Here is a 21,303-nt window from a genome sequence, read left to right on the forward strand (position 1 = left end):
GCAGCAAAAAAAGAAAAGAAAAAAAGTTAATGCTATTCTAGGCTGTTCTATCAACCAAAGTATAGTGTCCTGATCAAGGGAAGTCATAAAGGTAAAGGGTAAAGGGACCCCCGACCATTAGGTCCAGTCGTAACCGACTCTGGGGTTGCGGCGTTCATCTCGCTTTATTGGCCGAGGGAGCTTCCGGGTCATGTGGCCAGCATGACTAAGCCGCTTCTGGCGAACCAGAGCAGCGCATGGAAACACCGTTTACCTTCCTGCTGGAGTGGTACCTATTTATCTACTTGCACTTTGACGTGCTTTGAAACTGCTAGGTTGGCAGGAGCAGGGACCGAGCAACGGGAGCTCACCCTGCCGCATGGATTCAAACCGCCAACCTTCTGATCGGCAAGTCCAAGATGCTCAGTGGTTTAACCCACAGCGCCACCCGCATCCCCAATGGAAGTAATAGTCCCTCTCTATTCTACCTTGGTCAGACCACACCTGGAGTACTGTGTCCAGTTCTGGGCACCACAGTTTAAGGAGGATGTTGACAGGCTGGAACGTGTCCAGAGGAGGGTGACCAAGAGGAATACTATGAGGAACAGTTGAAGGAGTTGGATATGTTTTGTCTGGAAAAGAGGAGACTGAGAGGAGATATGAGAGCCATCTTCAAATATCTAAAGGGCTGTCACATGGAAGAGGGAACAAGCTTGTTTTCTCCTGCTCTGGTGGATAGGACTCAAACCAATGGCTTCAAGTTACAAGAAAGGAGATTCTGACTAAACGTCAAGAAGAACTTTCTGATGGTAAGAGCTGTTCAACAGTGGAAAGGACTCCCTTGGGAGGTGGTGGACTCGCCTTCCTTGGAGATTTTTAAGCAAAGGTTTGCAGGGGTTGGACTAGATTACTCAGGGGTCGCTTCCATCTCTACAATTCTATGAAATTGGTGTCCGTGTTCCCTACTGACCTCGCCAGGGAGCCAAACACCTGCAGGAATAAGTGCAAACCAAATTGTTTTAGAACGTGAAATCCCAAACCCCGGAAGGAATCAATCATTTTATATTCTGGATCCATGCCTCCTGACTGATGTATATGAATTACAGATTGGCTGGCAGCGGTGGCATGGTGGAATCCATTTAAATGAATAGCTCTCTAATTTATTAAATGGGTTATATAGGCTGGCAGTACTGGCACTGTATCAAATTCTTGGAGAAGCAGCTGATTTCCTCTCTGCCCCTTCAAGCACCTTCCCCTTTGCTCCTTTGCATTTTTTATTTCCTCTCCTGCAAAATGTATTTGGGGAGGCAGAAGGGATGAGAAGGTAGCTCTCTTGGAAACATGTGCAGGTGCTGGATACTTTGTGAGTCCACACTTGTTCCTCAAATTAGTTCCATAGTAGTATTTTGCTTTAAGGTCCACCTGTGAAGTCTCTCTTCTTTGCCAGTTAGCCGGGGGAAGGAAAAGAATAGGGAAAAGCAAGTTATTTCTGTTCTTTGGACCAATGCATATTAGAAAGCAAGGAGCCTCTTCAGCCACAGATTGGGATGAGGGAGAGATTGGATTCAGTTTGCATTTAAGGTGAACATACCTAGTTCATGCATTCTGAATATGCATACAACCATCCTTTGGCCTTTGCACTTTCCCAAATTTTGCAATGCAGTTATCCACCCAAGCCATGTGCAAATACTACTACTACTACTACTAATAATAATAATAATAATTTATACCCAGCCCTTCACTGCCAGGATCGGGCTCAGGGTGGCTAACATCAAAGTATGATACATTAAAAACATAAATTATAACTGGGTTAAAGTATGCATAGAACTGCACCCCTTTAGCGAAAATAACGTAAAATTGCATTATGTTAGGGAACTGCTTCAAGTCTGTGTCCCTTTTCCACATCCTCAACCAAAAGTCCATTCTATAGCATTTCATTTAAAAATCAAAAATCAAAAAAAATCCACATGGACAAAATTTCACACACACGCACACACTGCATTCTAAGTGTGTGTCACACACATATGTTGGAACATACGTTGAAACATTGGGGAATGTGCAAAACCCGAGTCATAACTAAGTTTCAGTTTTCACATATTATGAAATGCCTTGTCCCATGAAGACCTCTCTCTACCTGTCTACCACTAGTTTGTGAATACTGTATTATTGTTATTGTTATTATTGTAGACTTTTAGATTGCCTTGTAGGTAAGGTTTTATCTGACACTTTTGCATTATCTACTAGCTGGGCCTCTCCTGTGTTCCTCTGTTTAACATTGTTTTATTCTGACGCTGTGATTCCAATTATTGTGTGCTGCCGTGTTGCATACATCTTTGAAGGGTGGGGGTAAAACCACTTATATTAACCTGGGAAGTATGGAGGCAGGGATCAGATCAATTCATATGGGGATTCACAGAGGCTGGGTTCCTCAAGCATACCTACATCCATCTTGTCCAGTTCTCTGCAATGTTTCCATTTTGAAGCTATTTGGAGACATATCACTTGCAATGGTCTGGGCAGAAATCACCCAACCCTTTATGCGTGCACTTTCAGTAATTGTAGTGTGGCTGTTGTGCAGATTTACAGAAGTACGTGAGATTGACAGATGGGGGCATTGTGTTTGCATACAAAAGCCTTATAACAGTGTATGTGGAACAGCAAGTTTAGATACATAAACAATAATTTTAACTGCATTTGCTTAAATTTCGATCAGCCTGCAAACACACATAGGTTCCTCTCCAGAAGCAAATGGGGAGCATAACAAGATATTTCTCTCTCATAATTCTATATAAAATATAGCTTTTAACTAGTAATGGGGTGGAAAACTGAGGTTTTTTTAATATAGAAGAAGCGAAAGAGTAAATTGCCCTTATGTTACAGTTTTCAAGGGCATGAGCTAGATTTTTAAAAATTCTTTCTTTTAAATCCTCCTATGGATTCTGCCTGTTGGATTTCCCCCACCCCTTTTCCATGCATGCCTTTTCATTTGTAATTTTGATGGAAAATTATAAACCAGAGTGGGGACAGGGAAATGAATGCCTTATAATGACAGCTGAATACCGAGCTGTCTTCAGAGTCTCATAAATCAGAAAACTTTCTGTGGTTGGGGGGAGAAGTATGCCCCACAGGAATCAAAGAGTTTCCAGTTACGGGTGGAAGGGGCAAGTCTGTTGGGCTTAAGGGTGTCTCTCCTCGCAAGGAGACTGTCCTGATGTCAGCATTAAGCGATGAGGCTTTAAGATAGCCTTGTCAGGGTAATTGATCTTGAGTCATTGCCTTTCCTGTCAGGGCTGTCTGTCTCCTTACCCACAATCCCCATCACTTTGACAACCTGTCAGGAGTATGGGACTTGGCCCAGTTTTGCCTTCATCCAATAGCATTATGAAATTGATACCGACACTTCCATTGACACTAATTTCTGTAAGATATTGGAGCCAAAGGACGAGTGATTTACTTCCACGGCAGTTATGACTTCCATGTAGGTCGAGATGGCTGGAGATCAACTCTTGTGGGGCTGAGCAGAAGGGGAAGAGCCATACAAAGGAGGGTAAGGTACTATTTTCCATAACATGAGGCCTTTTCAGGAGGAAAATATGTTTGATGGAATGATAAAGGGAGCATTCTCCCCACAACCATTGTGAGAGAGGGAGAGGGAGGGAGGTTCCATCTATACTATACGGTATCATAATGTAAACAGTCATGGCTTCTCCCAAAGCATTCGGGGAACTAGTTTGTTAAGGGGGCTGAGAGTTGTTAGGAGATCCCTCTTCCAACAGAGGTGCACTTGGATGCATTGCACCGTGACACAACCTTAAGAGTTTGGCTCGATGCCCTGCTCTGTAGCATGCTTTGCATAATATTTAATTCCGGAGCTTTGATTTAACTAGCATATGCAATACAATATCTAATCTATACTTTCCCCAGCTCAGGGGCAAGTACACCTTGGCACCCAGAATTAGGCAGAGTTCCTGACACAGCATTGCTGGAGTTGAAATGTGTGTGCTGAACCTCTGCTCCAGGGCAGCTTGGTATGTGATCAGAAGCAATGGGGTTTGGTTGAAACGTTTATCAGTTTGTCACAGTCTTGCTCAGTCATGGCTTGGGGCCAAAAGAAGAAGCTATAAATCATGCAAGACTGAAGAGAGGCTGTGTGTGGGTTCGTGTTTTCAGTTCTGAGCACCCACCTCATATTCAGAGGAGCCTCTTGTTTTGACGGTCTGATGGGGAAGGTCAAAGGTTGCCCCTCCAGCTTCTGCTGCCTCCTCTCCCCCAATCCAACAATGTCAACCGATTAGCTAGGTCCATGTGCTGCATTGAACTACTGGGTTTGGGAGCCCAAAGTAGCTCAAAAATAATAGTCATGTCTTGGGTGTCTTGGCGGCTGAAATTGGGAGCTCTGGAAGTTGGGCACTTGCTCCTTACTGTGGTACCCCATAGCTGGTCACAGGAAGGGAATTCCTGACATCTCAGTACCAATAGGCTGAAACCTCTCAGCTGCACCTTCCAAGCCCAGACAACAGCTGATCACAAGGAACCAAACACTTTGCATAGCCTTGCAACTATGTCACGAGGTGTGCCATCCCTAAAACTGCATGTAGATAGGAGCCTTATGTGGGAAGCAATGGCTTTTCTCAGGCTCCTAAGTGAGACCAAGGGTGAAAGTGTTCAGTGTTTCCTCCACTGCCTTTTTAAGTGAATCATTATGAATATGCATGCAAACAAACATAGACATTGGAATTAGCAAAGAGTGTCTGTGTGCCAAGGGGCAAGAAGGTCTGGATTAGTTTAGCAGGATTAGCATAGCCAAAGGATTTTCATTTCTGGCTTTGCTCAGTAGCCTTTAGCAACTCATTGTTCTATTGTTCTGGGAGATTCTTTCAAAAAAAGGGTGGGGGAATCACAATCATCTCATTTGACAATCAAAAGCATGATCAGTAGTACTCTGTATATATGTATCTAGCTATACTGGAGGGAGAGGTCAACGTATCTTCCCATGTTCATGATCAGACAAATGTTCCCTCTGGTATGCGCATGTGCAAATGGAAGAGACAGAGAGAGCTGCAGTATATAAAATACACCTTATGACCACAAGAGATTAGAAAGCTGATATGGTGTTATTCCGATTGATTTTGCTATTGTATTTATACCTGAAGGTAAAGAGCAGACACACTGGAAATCAATTGGCCCCGTCCTCTGTCCCCACTCCCTCTGCGGCACCGTTTGAATGAAATGCTTATATCATTTTTATGGTGTGTCTCTGATAGAGATGAGTGAGTCAAGAGATTAATAGGCACCACTGAGGTATTTGCCCAGCAACTGCTCATCTCTGGCACCATAAAGCACATGGTTCTAGAGTTCAAGGTGCCCTCGAGGCAGCGGTTTGGGGACTTGGCTGGAAAAGCAGGAGGTGAATTCAGGGCAGAAGGAAGGCAGGAAGCAGAAACCTGATGAGTTGGGCTCTAGGCAGTGCAGACTACCTGAGGGATAATAGGACAGAGTCCTACAGATGATGCTGTTCAATGCATGACAGTGATGCAGCCTGGACTGCAATAAAACTTGGAAATCCAACAAGAGATATCCGTAGTAATTACCCTGGAATGGAACAAGTATAATAATTGGTAGATGATTCCACTACAGATTGAGCTGATGAATTCACTAGGGTGACCTAGTCATGCTGCAAGTGAAGGGTTGGCTTTGTTATGAGGATGGGCTTTGACTGCAGAAAGGTGCTAGGTGAGAAATTAGGAATTAGTTTAAGGTTAGCTGCCTTAAACTAGGTCAGATTGTGCTTCTATCTAGGTGGGAAGCATTCCCTTGAGGGAAAGGGGCTGATGGACCAGTGGTTGGTAGGGCCACAGCAATCACCTACACATGCTTACCTATGCGCTACAGAACCATGTGTGCATACACTTGGGAGGCGGTAATGCTTCTGAATACCAGTTGCTGGAAACCTTAGAAAGGGAGCATGCTGCCAGTGGGTATCCCACAGGCATCTGTTTGACCATTGTGAGAACAGGATGAAAGGCTAGAAGGACCATTGGTGGGATCAAGCAAGCCCTCCTCATGGCCTAGCTCTCCTGTTCATCCCTAACCCAACATTCACGCCCTGCTCCTACACACCACTGCAACCATGCAAGTTGCTTGGCTTCCATGCTGTGCAATGAAAAAAGGGGCCCCTTTGGCGGAAGAGACTAAGTGGTGGAGCACATGCTTTGCATGCAAACATTCCCCACAATCTCCAAGCAGGACTGGGAAAGGATCTCTGCCTGACAGCGGTGTAGCTAGCTGCACAGGGGAGGCAGTGGCTGCAGGAGTCTGCCTGCCACCTCCCCCTCAGCTGCAGGGTGGCTGGGGGGGGGTGTGGTGGGTGGACGTGAACCCCACGCTGCCCTTTTGGGTGGTGCAGTGCCTGCAAGTGCCTGAACCACCACGTCACATCCAGGAGAGACGCATGGCTCAGGCGCGCAGCAGGCCCCCTGGGTACACTGGGTGATTGGTAACCCGCCCCCACCCCCCGCCCCCGCCCCCCTGCCCCCCTAGCTACACTCCTGCTACCTGAAACTCTGGAGAGCTGTTGTGAGTCTATGCAGGCAGTACTGATCACCACGGACTGTAACTTAGGATAAGGCAACTCCCTGTCCTCTCGCTGCATGAAAACACAACAAACTGCCCTGCGGAGGGAGATTTCTTTTTTTTTTCAATCAGCAGCTTACTTTACTTCCCTGCTGCATGGTGAGAAAGGAGCTCCCTTTGTTTCTGCACAGCATGGAAACTCAGTCACACTCCCTCTCACCCACTGCTGAACTGTAATTGCTAATCAGCCGAGCAGTGTGCAAGGGCAAGGGATGTATCACAGCCAAGGGAAGCTTATGCCTCCTTCCCACAGACTCCCTACCTCACATGCTTTTCAGCTGATTGGATATCACAGCTCAGCAGCAAGGAAAAGAAGGCCAAGGTGAGAGCAGTGAGGCTTGGGAAGAGACTGATGAGCTAGATAGGGAGAGACCTGCAGGCAGCAACGCCAGAGTCTCAAGCAGGCATCTTTCACACTACTTGCTATCTGATCTCTTGAAACTTGAGATGCCACTGATTAAAGCTGGAACCCCCTGTTTGCTACTGTAGAGCTGCTGATCTGTCATAGACCTATTGACCTATGATATGATCCCTGGTATCCAGTAAAAATGATACCTGGCAGCTGCCATGGCTCCATACCATGTGTCTTCAGGTGCAAAGTCCTCCTGTGACAGTGACCCCAAGGAGGAGATTGATAAATTTCTGGATCCTCCCATGTGAATCTGCTACATCAAATCCTTTTACATCACTCTGCCGCTGGATTCTGTTGAATGGACCACAGTTCATTGATGGCTCAAGAAAGCCCCAATGAGCTTTCCTCAAGCTGTCCCCACAGCTTAAAATGCCTCCCCCAATGAATAGCCAATGGCTGCAAATGAAAATAACCACAACCACAACACTGGCTCTTTAACTGGACAGTTGTAGCACTCACAGTTGGGGTTTCCATCTTGACTATCCAGCCCAGACTATAAAGCTCTACCAGTCACTCCACAAATCTGCTGTGTGTTTTCTGCCTCAGCTACAGGACCACCAGCTGTGGTCCTGAACAAGCACCTTGGTCCCTATCCAAGGTGCTGAATGTGCCTTGCCTTGCTTGTCACTGTTTCCAGAACTCTTACGAACCATCAAAGGCCCTTATACTCTGTCTTGATTGCCAAGGGCACTTCTGGTGGTTCCCCATTGGCCAGGCTGCTAGGACTGATGGGAGTTGTATTTCAGCAACATCTGAAGGGCCAAAGATTCCCCACTCCTGACCTATAGCAAGCTATCTTGTGCTTTGTTCATAGAGATCCTGACATTTTGATATTGGCTGAAATTGTTTCTAAGATTGCAGAGAAACTTATGCACCCTGGGTATCTTTGTGTAGCAATGAAGTTCACAGACTCTTGCAATCAGCAACGATGCAATGGTCATATGTCAAACCAGGGTCTGAATTAGCTGTCTAAGCAGCTAAAGGATGCATAGGGAATAAATCTGGTTAATTTGGATATTTTCAGTTGAACAAATAGAGATCTTTATTATTTAGCCAAAGGCCATAACCAAGTCACACAACGATACACTTTTAAAAATGGTTCATCACTCGAAAATTGATTAAAACAAACAAATAACTTAATCCATTGCAATGTCCAATATCTTTTACAATGGTCATAATAAACTACTGTATAATGCGTACTAGAAAGGAGAAAAGAGGATCTTTTCATTTACACCTTAATTCAGCAACAGAGTTTGACAGTTTCCTACTTGCTGGCATTCTCCCCCAATCTTCATTATTGATTTGCCAATATGGCATTTGATGGGTACACATCTTCCTGCTGGTGCCTGCAAAGTCCCAGTTCCTTTTTCTTCTGAAACTAGGCTGGAAATAAGCATTATATTGTAGCAACAAATAGGTGGCATTCTGTGCTTGGCTGTGATGAAGAGCCCTTCTCAATTTAGTGAGTTTGCACTACCAGTTGTCCATACTGACACCAGCACTCCTCCAGGGGAATCCCAATAGGATATTTTCCAGGGTGGACAGAGAGTGGTTATTTCCATCTTTAGCTCACTGTCTGGCAATCTTCTTATGCCATCTACAACAAAGATACCAAAGGGTGGTAAGAAAATGAGGAGGAAAAAAAACAAAGATTAAAGGCACAAGAGACAATGCTAATTTCAACCTGCCTCTCCAAACATAGTAGTTAGTTTCCATTTGGACTGGAGGCTTGTAAGGCAGGAGGCCAACATTAGATGGAGCCAGAGTCAATGACAAGTGAAGCCAACTAATTATCATTTTGTCTCCAAAAGCAAAACATTACAAGTGGAACACTGAGACTAAGGAGCAGGAAGCGGACAGGCAGTGTCAACCTCTGGATAGGTTATAAGAAGGAAGACAGACAGGTTTGAGGCTGGTGGAGGAAAGATTGAGAAATGGTGAGGTGATACCCTGTTTGCCCTTTATGAATAGCCCCTTCTCACAGCAGAAAAGAGGGAGCAGAAGCAACCATGTTATTGGAGAAGTGTCCTTTTGTACTTGCAAGGGAGTAGGAAAAAAGAGTTGTTGGCCATCTTCCTCCAGTTGAGTCCTTCCAAGAAAGCCATTGGTGTCTCCAGTCAGATCTCTGGCTTTCAGATAAGCAAGTGGAAGCTTGGCTTCTGGCCCAAGTCTGCCAATAAAAATTAAGAAATTGATTTCCCTTTGTTTGCCTGACAGGATGAAGGCTTTTTATGAGATAGTAAATGCAATCCATCTCTGAGCACAGCCAGATTTTTAATTGTATTTGTTGTGCTTTCACTTACTCTATTTTATGAGTTGCAGTTTCTATCCTTGCTGCCTTAGAAAGCTCACCCTTGAGGAATGAGAGAGGGCTTGATTTCAAAACAGCAAAAGGTTGGGATTTAACAAGAGCTGATGGCTGAGTCAAAGGCTTTTTATTTTTGTCAATGAACTATTTGCCTTTTAACCAATGGATAGGTTACTTAGTTGACAGCATGGAAATAATTTTGGACATTTGTGGAAATGTCATATGTATTATTTGTAGATGATGAGTTAAGCATTGCCATTTGATAAATGGAATTTGCCACTCATTCTCTGAAGGCAGAGCCTTCTGTATCATTTAATTTCCCAGTCTCTCTTAGACAAACACACTGGAACTAAAGAAGCCTCCAAAACATGGAGAAATGTGCCCTTAACTCAGAAAACTCCCTGTTAAAATTTGACCTTCTGGAGCAAAGAGACATATAAGAGCCAGGGAAAGCTGGTGGTTTGGAAACAGGTTTGGGGCAAATTATGAAATGATAGGAGAAGTGGTAGAAATGTTGTATATTGATTTTCTGGAAATATTGTATATGGATTTGCTCCCATTTTGAAGAAAAGCAGCACATACAATTCGGTACATAGATATAGATATGCACACACATTCATAGAAACAAGGGAAGCTGCCTTATAGTGAGTCAGATCATTGGCTGATCACCGCAGCATTGCCTACACTGACTGGCAGAAGCTCTCCAGGTTTCAAACAGGGGTCTCTCCCCAGATATTGTCAGGCTCAGGGAATCAGATCCCTCCCACAGTGGCAGCCCAGAATCAGAGAAATGATAAAAGTTCTTACCAAGCAATTTATTCAATAATTCACAGAGAACGACGAAGAAATGCAGCCTTCATAATACAGTGGTACCTCGGGTTGCAAACACTTCGGGTTACAAACACTTCAGGTTACAGACTCCGCTAACCCAGAAGTAGTACCTCAGGTTAAGAACTTTATCTCAGGATGGGAACAGAAATTGTGCGCTGGTGGAGCGGCAGCAGCGGGAGGCCCCGTTAGCTAAAGTGGTACCTCAGGTTAAGAACAGTTTCAGGTAAAGAACGGACCTCCAGAATAAATTAAGTTCTTAATCAGAGGTACCACTGTAATGGTGTTGCTCCAAGTAAAGTCCCACCCCCTACGTCTCCCCTATTCGACACCACTCCTGCATTGGTTAATCTGAGCTTTCTGTCTTTGAGTTCTCTGTTCTACTACCCTCAATGCATGGCGGGTCCTAGGAGTGGGTGGTCAGGAATGTTTCCAAGGACACTGAGTCTGTCAGCTGTCTCTCCCCTGGTGCTTCTCCTCCTTCCTGTTCTTCCCCTCCCAGTTTCTCCACTCTGCAGCCTCTGAACTATGCCCTTCTGCAAACCACTGTTCTAAATCTATACAGTCCTCCTGTTCTTAGGAAGGGGAGGGCGGCTCCTAACATTCCTCTTCAGTCCAGTCCCTGACAGATGTTTATTTTGGCAATTTATATACCACTGGATTTATAGGCATCTGTACAGGTGTACAGAAATCTCAAGACAATAGAGCTTAAAAGAGTTAAAATGGAATTTCTATGGAGATGCCAGGGATTGAACCTGGGACCTTCTGCATGCAATGCAGTTGTCCTACCACTGAGTTTTGGCTCAGTAGTAGGAAAAATGCTGATGAATTTTCATGAGATTTTTTTTAATAACAAACTAATGTGGAAATATGGGGAACTGAACTTATGATGGGGGGGGGGGATGAGAGAAATCAAAACTGACCTATTGCCCCATCCCTCCAAGAGGCTAACACAGCTGTTCCTCTGGAAGGCTGTTCTTTCTGCTGCTAGGTTTTTGGTGTGTGTTGGATCTATATGTTTTTATTGACTCCATCTTGCTGTTTTGAAATGCAAGTTAGACAGGAGAAGGGTGGGGGGGGAGCCATAGCTTAAATAAATACATAAATAACCTATAGTTCTACCCTGTGGGATGGAGAGGGAGAGAGAGAGAAAGGCATACAAATTCAGCCAGGGAATTAGAATCTCTGCTTGGCTTTCATTGATCCATGGCATTGATGCAGAAACCCAGATCCGCCCCTGGCTGGATGAATGATGCTAAAAATCAGCCAGTGTGATGGAATGGTAAGCAGGGTTACAGAGCACCAGTAGGAGCTCCTTAGAGATGAGTTAGCTAGGGGAGAGGGAAGCGAGTTGTAGGATTGCATGAGGGCAACTGATGCTAAAGGAGAGAGTCGGGAAGATTGTCAGAGCACTTGAGGAGTGCGGTGGCAGAGGGGGCTATTGGCGGGAGGCTTTCAAAAACATCTGCTCCCAAGAGGATTCCAACCGTGTGGATCACCTGGATTTGCAGGAGATAGGTGTCAAAAACTGAGACAGAGATTGACACTTCCTGTCAGGGTGCTTGTCAGCTCAGCTGAGTGCAAACTCTCTGGCAATGAGAAGTAGTCCAGCTTAAGCTGTTTCTGATAGTCTTTCATTGTGCTTCTTTGTCAGGCGTGTGTGTGTGTTATCTCAGGGATGTGGAGCCACAGGCCTGTGAACCAGATGTGGTCTTCCAGCCCCCTTTAAATGGCTTCCAGGACTCTGGTTCTTCTCTACCTTCCTTTGGTGTTTTCTTTGCCCACAGCTAGAATGTGTCTCCGAATCTCTCTCTCTCTCTCTCTCTCTCTCTCTCTCTCTCTCTCTCTGTGTGTGTGTGTGTGTGTGTAGATGAAACCTCTGGCTTTTGTGTTACTGGAATTTAGCCTACTGTGCACAAGGTGGCATCAGTCAGCAGAGCATGGGACTCTTAATTTCCGGCTCATGAGTTCAAGTCCCACATTGAGCAAAAGATTCCTGCATTTCAAGGAGTTGGACTAGATGACCCTTGTTTCCCCTTCCAACCCTACAATTCCATACTCTATGGGCGAATATAAGAGACAAGGCTACCCACTTTTGACCCAGTCCCATTGACCACTAGATGTTTCTCCCTCCCATCCTCAAACACTGCCTATAAAAGAATGTGGGCCTTGGTATACTAAAGATAGTCTACCCTAGATTTATCTAGTTCAATTGTGGGGAACCTTTGGCTCTCCGGATGTTGCTGAATTACAACTTCCATCACCCCTGAGTTGCAACTCCCTTCAGCCACAGTCAGGTTAGGGATTGGTTAGAGATGATTGGTTAGGGATGATTGAAGTGGCAATCCAGCAACATCTGTTGTTGTGGATCCCTCCCATGGACTTGGTTATTCCATTGGGAATGTCAGTTTGGAACATATAGACTCCATATGTCCCAGCTTTTGAGTGTCCTTATCTGCTGGACTGTGGCTGTGATCAGGCCTGGTATGGGTTATCCTCTGGTGCCACAGGACTCGTAGATAGCGGTGGCCTCTCTGAGTTGGAATTGGGGTTCAGACTGCTACTCGTGGTGTGGACCCTGACAAGTGCCTCCAGCACCACTAAACTAATACATCTGGTCATCACCTCCATGTCCACATCAGAGCCCAGGCTGTTGCTCTGGGCAGAAGTCCTAACATCCAGTACTCAACTATCTATCTATCTATCATCTATCTATCATCTATCTATCTATCATCTATCATCTATCTATCTATCTATCTATCATCTATCTATCTATCATCTATCTATCTATCTATCTATCTATCTATCTATCTATCTATCATCTATCTATCATCCATCTATCTATCTATCTATCTATCTATCTATCTATCTATCATCTATCTATCTATCATCTATCTATCATCTATCTAATCTAATCTATCATCTATCTATCTATAAAACAAAACCTCCCACCCATCCATCCATGAGTCTTGCTTCACGTTTCTCCGTCTATGAACCTTTACCCACCCGCCTGATTACCTTGCAACTACAGTGGCAGAAGGAAGGGGAGTCTCTCTCTAAATTCTCTAATTCCTGGCACCACTAAGGCAAGCACTACTGATAGTGGAATGGGGTCTGTGTGACAGGTCACCAGCCTTGACTTTTGGATCAGCAGGAGCAAACAAGGTACATTGGGAGGAGTGGGTTGGAGATTTGCAGGTCAGGAGATTGGAGGCGAACATGTCAGTCATGTCGGTGTAAAGGAAGAATTGAGTTCTTCTCTGGCTCAGATTGAAATTTGGGGCATAGAAGAACTCAAGGAGAACATAATGTACTCCTTGTCTTGGAGGCCGCCTTTAAGAGTCCCATGAAAATGTCAATACAGACTCCCCCTTCATCACAACTCATTGCCTGCTGGCGTGATCGGCGTTTTTCAAGTCTATAATGAAAGCTTGCTTAGTTTGGAAACAGCTTGTTTCCTCCTTACTTGTGGAGAAAACAGGAGCATCATAAGGATTATCAGTGCAATCTTGCGGCAGGGATCAGTTTCCTCGGCATGCTGTCTGCCATTAACGTCTTTGGTGCTGACTGCAACTTAGGCCAAGAAACAGTGACAGAACAAAACAACACAAACCAGTCAAACTGAGTTTACAATGTGTGTGTGTGTGTGTGTGTGTGTGTGTGTGTGTGTGTGTGTGGAGTAAAGACTTCTTCCTAGCAAGTAAAACACCTGTCAGGGCTGCCAGGAGTACTGCTAACTACACAGCAACTTTATTATGTCCCACTTGGAAGAACAAACAATACTTGAAGTCTTGAAAAATGAACAGGCTCCCCCCTCCTTTTTTTAATAATAAAAAAACAGATTAATGCATTCAGAGCGTGCATTCTCTGGATGCTCTCTGAAGCACCAAGAGACTCGAATGACTTGAAGAATCTCCTCTTTGTTACTCGTGTTCAATAATAAAGTAATTGTGCAATTAGAAATAGATTAGCGACAGGAGAGAGATCTCCCCCCCGCCTTCGCTGGCTCAGGTAAAAGACAGGCCTTTTGAATGCATTTGAAGTGTGCTTGCAGCAGCTTTTCCTCATCTTGCATTGACCTTCTGTTAGCCCCTGGCAGCTTCGACAAAACAGAAGAGAAACTTCTCCAGGCGCAGATTTTTCTTCCCTCTGTTGTATGAATAAATTTGCTGCTCTTTGATTAGGACGCTGAGGAGTGTGTCAATTTTTCTTCTACTACTTCTGAGCTCAGTGATAGATTCCTGTGTTTTCTCCTTACACCATTGGTTGCCAATGTGGCACCCGCATGTGGCAGTGTTCCTTCCTGCATCCACAAAAGCTCTCAGTAATTATTTTTAAATTGCATTTCATATCCCACCTTTTTATCCAAGCAACTCAAAGTGTCATACATAGTCCCCCCCCCCTCACCGAATACCATAACAATCCTGTGAGGTAGGCTAGGCTAAGAGGCAGTGGCTGCTCCAAGGTCACCCAGTGAGCTTCATGGCTGAGTGGGAATTTTGAAGTCTGGTCTCCCAGGTCCTAGTCTGACACTCCAATATCTCCTCAAAAGACCACAAGGCCCGAAAGACATTATGTTCTTCCTGCTCCGTACCAGTTTGTACTGGCTCAGCCTCCTGCAGTAGACAGTCCCCTTTCAACATGACCACATGTCTTGGGATGCAAACATTTGACACCCACTCATGTTGGAGAGGTACAAAGAGCTTCTCTTTGTGAGCAGGTGTGGTGATAATGGCTGATGTAGATGCCTCCCCCCCCCATTGAGGGCATAGTGGAAGCTAGAGGAAGAGCATGCCTGCTCCACTTTTAAGAAACTTATATAATCTCTTAAAGGCATTGAGAAACTGAACCAAATCCATTAGGTCATGGGTTGATAATGCAAGCAAACAGATAGTTCTGAGGCGTGCAGAAAACTCATAAAACAGGATGCTGTCCCTTGTAATGACTGGCTCCAAAATGAACCACCCTGAAAGGATATCAGAGAAATGGGGAACATACTCTTCTGTTTTCTTCATGGCTGACTATGTTTGTTTCTAGGTCCTGTGGCTGTGATCAGCGGGGAAGAAGATTCTGCCAGCCCCCTTCATCACATCAATCATGGCATCACCACACCTTCGTCGTTGGACGCTGGCCCAGACACAGTGGTGATTGGCATGACCCGTATCCCTGTCATCGAGAACCCACAATACTTCCGTCAAGGTCACAATTGCCACAAGCCAGACACATGTAAGTGTGCTTTCATTGTTTGCCTATGTATGATGAGGTGAAGACAGGGTGAGCAAGCCAGGGGAAAGTGAATCGAGGAATATGAAATGAAGATGCATCAGGGGCAGAGAGTGTGGAGAGCAGGTCCTGTATGGTCCAGAAACCAGAAGTGAATCTTGTGCCCCCAAAATCACAACATACACCATCCAGTAATCACTTCCTCTAGACATGGCACCAAATTTTGAGAATCTCATCTGCCTTTGAGCATTATATAGAAGACTTCCATGAAAAGAGGAAGGTAAATAAAGGATATGGTGCAATGAGAAGCTTCCACCTTTCACTTTATATAGGCTTCTCCATGGTTGTGGCACCAGGACTGTCCTATTAAACAGCAGACACCGCCTAGAGAGGGGGAAGAGACCATTAGTCAATACATTTCCTGTGCTATGATTGTGCATAGAGATACAAAGGCAAGAAGTGAACCACTGGCGATAGCAAAATCGGTAATGAACGCTTATATACCTGGACAGAGGATGAGGCTTTATATTGTGCTGACAGTGCAGAGAGTCCAAAATAGCTTGAAAGAACTAGTTTCTGAAACACTGTTCACAGTTGGCACAGACTCTAATCTTAAAGACTGCTGAAACAAAGAACTGGAGCAGAGTGCCTGTGATCTGCAAGTATTTGAGCAACTTGCAGGTTTCCAGTAGGATGATGCCCATGTTTCACCATTCTGCCTAACACAGAGCTTTTTGAAAGATTGCTCCAGATGTGGCTGAACTACAACTCCTATCATCACTGACCATTGACTGTGCTGCATAACAGAATAGGAGTCCCCCACCACTTGTAGGGTGAAATGTGATCCACAGCAACCTATTTTATGTTGGCATTTCTGTATGGTGCCAAGTAACTTTATCCAGTTTCCAAAGCCCTTTTGTTATTAAACCATCTGACATGTTCATAGGGACATTACCGAAACATTCTTTGCCAGTGGTTTGCTTCTTGCCCCATGACTCTTGTGGGATAGCTCCTTTTTTTAATCCCAGTGAACACTGAACTCCTTCCGTTAAAATCAAGAACATCACTAGGAAATAACTCATCCTTTCCAGTTTGTCGGGGGCCCTTGTAAGAGCATCTAAGGTTGGTTGAGACATATCCTCAGCTCTGTAGATTTTCCAGAATGGCTCCAAACCAAACCATATGAAAGGTCCCACCACTTCTTCCCCACCCGTCTCATACGCTTCCCATCCATGCGCTTTGGCATCATCTATGTTTCCTGCATCGAGTCAGGACGGTGGAAGAAAACAAATCTCACCCTGTTCATGGAGGTGGGGAGTCTCAGAGGTTCAGTGGGAAAGCTCCTTGCCAATGGCTTTTCAGCTGCGCCTTTGTTGTTCTATTAGCTTCAAAGAGTGTGGCTCGGAAAATGCATGCTTAGGATTCTACTAGGATGGAAGATTTAAAATTTATTAATAGACCGTGCAGCACAACTCCGTACATGTCTATTCAGAAGCACGACCAGTTGAATTTAATGGGATTTACTCCCAGGTAAGTTTTTATAGGATTGTATCCTTAGTTGGTTTAACCAGCAGATCTAATTATATTTAGAACTGTTCCAAATATTTATCATATTAGGTGTTTAAAGGTAAGAAATAGTAATTGCATAATGGGGACACACACACACATACACAAAGACCTTAGTTTCATCTTTGTGTAATCCTCTTTCATGCCATTATTACCCCTCAGTGCAACTGCATTAGTATCATCTCAACACCACCACTGACACACACCCTTCACCCTTCTTCCTCTTTCTAAACTAATGGCATGGGCCATTCCTGCCAATTAGAGATCCTGTTGTGAATGGCAGAAAACTTCACTTTGCTATGATCAATCACATCCAGCTGCATGACGACATCACTGATGGCAAGTGAGGGCAATTTAAACAGAAAAGCCAACGCTTTCGCAGAGAGTGTCAGAAAATCACTAATAGGCAGAAACATGCTTCAGTGCTGCTTAAAATGTTGGGGGGGGGGAGTGGGGTGCAGTTTCAGTTTTGCCCTGATTATAATTGGGGGATCAATTTTCATCAGAGGTGCTGGAAGTTAAGGCCTGAGGCTATTCTGGTTTAGGTTTGCTTCTGTAATAAGGAATGAAAAAGAAAGTCTGAATGACAGCCTTTCCTTCTAAAACAACATGTGGTAACTTTTGTGTTAATTCTGTCACCCTTCAGCATCTCAGAAAGGCACATCAATTGAGATTTTTTTTTTTGTAATAATCAACTAAAAATGCTTTAATCAGCTTGACAGCCCTACCTTTGAGATTCCATGTATTACTAGGCAATGTCGATGCCTTACTCTACAAACCTGTGTGTGTCCATCAGCCAGCCCAGAATAGTTTATTGTCTCCTTTTGTAACTAAGGACGAGTTTGCACATTCAACAAAATCAAATGTTAAAGCCATCCCTGGATTTCAGACTACAGGCTTGGGTTTATGTATTCAGATTCCTTTACTGGCCTTAGCTTGAGTAACACCCAAAGACAATGAAGAGGAGAATTTGAAGGCATTTACATTCTAGGTACCAGGGAGTGTGAACGACATATATATGCCTCCCACTCGCATTGTTATAGTTGGCAGCACTGCCAGGGCAAGCCAGAGTGGGAAGAAGCAGGGATGGGGCAGGTCATTCTTCTTCATTTTGGATTATGGTCCGAGTTGGAGAAGAAGTTTGTGGTGGCTCAGGAGATTGGTTCAGCATTTGACCATGAATAATGAGAAAAGCAAATGAATATCTCAAACCATCGCTACCACCAGTTCAAATCTGAGTGGCATCATTACACATCACAACTATTTACATGCAAATGTGCCAGAGTATGACCCTCTCCATCCTTTCCCAATGTGCCCCTGTTAAGTTTACCAAAGAGCTCCTTTCTAGAGAGAGCATCATTACAGTTTCACTGAGCATGTTCCTCCTTCTGGGAGGGAAAACAATGCAAGTACGTATAGCTGGGTATGTGAACATATTTGAAACATGGCATTCCCCATCCCCCACCCCAAACAATGCACATTAGTTGGACCCAATGATTTCTATCCTAAGTATGCAGGGGGGGGGGAGTCTCTGGAACATGCATTCTATCATCCTTTTCAGGCCCAATTTATACTCTACTTTGATGTAAATAGGCAGGGAATTCCAAAGTAAAGGTGCTGCCACACTAAAAGATCTATTTCTTACAAATGCAGAACAGGTGTTTTGTGGTACCTGTAACTGTGCCACAAAACACCTGTTCTGCATTTGTAAGAAATAGAGGGGGACGTTCTGCGTGCAAAGCAGATCTTCTACTGCTGAGCTATGTTTACTGGTACTGATCTGAAATCAAGCCCTAGGGATAGACATCTCTCAATATTGGAGACATGAACCACTTTTTCAGGATGAGTCTTGTCCTTGTTGCAGATTTCCCCCTCCGCCCTACCCCAGTGTGAACCAAACAGCAACAACAGCATGAATTAAGCTCTGGTTTAATTAACTAACAGCTATTGTGAGCATCATTCTTTCAGCCCATGATGGAATTTTCCCCATTGGGGTGGTCCTGTGCTTAATAGGCACTATAGCTGGAAGGAAGAGTCAAGGCCCGTAATCTGGAGCGAGTGTATCAAACGGTGGCAAGACATCACTCACCAGAGCAATGGGCTGTGTCTTCTTAATTTCACTTGGCTTTGACTTTGATTGTAATGTATTTGTTTGGAGTCTGTTTCTACCAAGAAAGGGGGCTGGTTCATACCAGGAAATGGAGGAGACGGTAGCTCAAGCAGCTTCCCCCCTTTTCTAGGTCAAAATCTTTCTTGCTCCCTTTTGCATTCCTAGAATGCACTTTAAAGAGTGCTTTCTGAACCGCAATTGGTTGGTATTTTCTTTCGCTGTCATCGGTGGCATTTATAAAACATGACAGCTGCCTTGCTTATGTGAATGACATTGGTTGGCTCAGTGGATTATTGTTTACCGTGAATTGGAAAGGTCCCTATAGGCCAGTCTGAGGTTTCTCGGTTGCCGGGAATCCTACAAAGAGCCAGGTGCATTGAACTGGAATAAGGCTAAGACGGTGGTGGAAGTAAACAAGCAAGCAGAGAGCTGCAGAATACAAAGTTGGAGCTACAGTCTTGAAGGCATATGATACAGTAGAAGCTAAGCCAATCTGGGTCTGGTTAGGACCTCCTGGGTAAACCTGTGTGTGTGTGTGTCAGGGACCGTGCTGAGGAGGGCTGCACTGAGGAGGAATGGTGGGAGCCCCCCTCCCCCTGTCCCTGAATCTTCCCAGGAGCAGGAAGACAGTATAGATTTAGAACAGTGGTTTGCAGAGGGGCATAGTTCAGAAGGCAGTCACTGGGAAATACTGGATGGGGAACAACTGGCAGAAGAAACACTGGAAGAGAGAATGTTAACCAATTCACAGTCTCTGAACAGCATCCCCACCCACCCATCCCCAAGGGCACGGAGAGCTCAGAGAGTGTTAGAACAGAAAGCACAGAGGGTACAAGCTCAGATTACAAGACGTAGGAGTGATGTAGATTAATAGGGATGGAGGAGGGGTGAGCCTTAATTGGGAGCACCGTCATTCTAGGGAGACGCTTTCTTCTCTCTATCACTGTGTTTATTAAAGAAACTAACTGGTAAGACTTCCCTTTCATTTGATCTGCTTATTTACTGCCATGGGGGAGGAAGCCAATTCCCTGAAGCCTGACAGTTTGCCAACTTGAGGTCCATGATGTAACATAGATGTAATAAAGCAAATAATCCGGGCAAGGCTATGTAAGTTTAGGAATCTTATCATAAGGACTAGTAACTTGAGATCTGTTTATGAAAAAACTAAGTCACTCAGGAAAGTGACTCCTGTGGCTCAGTTCCAAATTGCACCCCCCTCCCCCAAATGCATTGATAAACCAGTGTGACAGTTGATTGCTACTTCAAATGGTTTGGCATTCACGACCTAAGATTATGCCAGAGAGATATCTCTAACAATAAGTGGTGTGGTAATGATTTATCCCTCCTTTAGATTTTATCTTCCCACCGTAATTGTGATCTGGCATGTTCATAATGGAGTGTTTCATATCATACCATAAACCTTCATTTGATGCCAGAAATGCTTTGTCAGTACTGTCAGCACCATGAATACGATTTCTCCACCCATTTTCCAAAGACATCCTCCTGTATCCACAACACCCTACCTGGAAAAAGAGAGTGGGTGAGTCTGAGATTTTCAGCACAATTCTAATCATGCTTGTTTGGAAATAAATCCCATGCATATCAGTGGAACTTGGTACCAACTAATATCCTTAGAAATGCTGCCAAAGGACTGATCAATGAAAGCTGTTAAAAGAAGTATTTTGGGTGACATAATTTTGTGCATGCAGACCAGAGACCAAATCAACACCTTCTGTACATGATGGTATTGGATGGATCTGTCTGTTTCTGGTCAGTTTCAGTTTTACATGGTTTCATCCATAAGCTTATCCTATCTCTTTTTATTTTTATTTTTTTGAGCTGAGAACTGTTATCACAAAATCCATAGACATGTAAAAGGAACGTAAGACGAACTTGACTGAGTCAGACCAAATCACCCCTTTCTCACAATGGCCAACCGATTGTCTGTGGGAAGCCCTTAAGCTGGCTTTATGCAAATATATGTAGGTTTAATCAATTTGTTGATTAATTGGCTAAGAATTCTGCAATTGGGTGATTTCCTTATCACAATACTGAAAATAACAAATGGTAGAAAAGGACAGAGTTTGCTTTTTGTTCAAGTCCATGGAAGCTAAGTCAAGTCAGCCTTCGGAGCTGTCTGCCAGATGGTTTGGACCAGGCATAGGCAAACTCGGCCCTCCAGATATTTTGGGACTACAATTCCCATCCTCCCTGTCCACTGGTCCTGTTAACTAGGAATGATGG

At 44.4% G+C, this 21,303-nt stretch overlaps 1 protein-coding gene across 3 annotated transcripts in view; it reads left to right on the forward strand.

Annotated features, from left to right (window-relative positions):
* NTRK3 (neurotrophic receptor tyrosine kinase 3) overlaps positions 1-21,303 on the forward strand; it is a 407,630-nt gene that overhangs the window by 252,010 nt on the left and 134,317 nt on the right. For all 3 annotated transcript variants that reach the window (XM_079954237.1, XM_079954238.1, XM_079954239.1), the window contains exon 12: positions 15,198-15,386. In XM_079954237.1, the coding sequence (XP_079810363.1) occupies positions 15,198-15,386 (189 nt within the window). The remainder of the gene's footprint in view (positions 1-15,197; positions 15,387-21,303) is intronic.

Source organism: Podarcis cretensis (assembly GCF_951804945.1).
Source record: "Podarcis cretensis genome assembly, chromosome: 14".
In the NCBI taxonomy this organism is placed as follows: domain Eukaryota; kingdom Metazoa; phylum Chordata; class Lepidosauria; order Squamata; family Lacertidae; genus Podarcis; species Podarcis cretensis.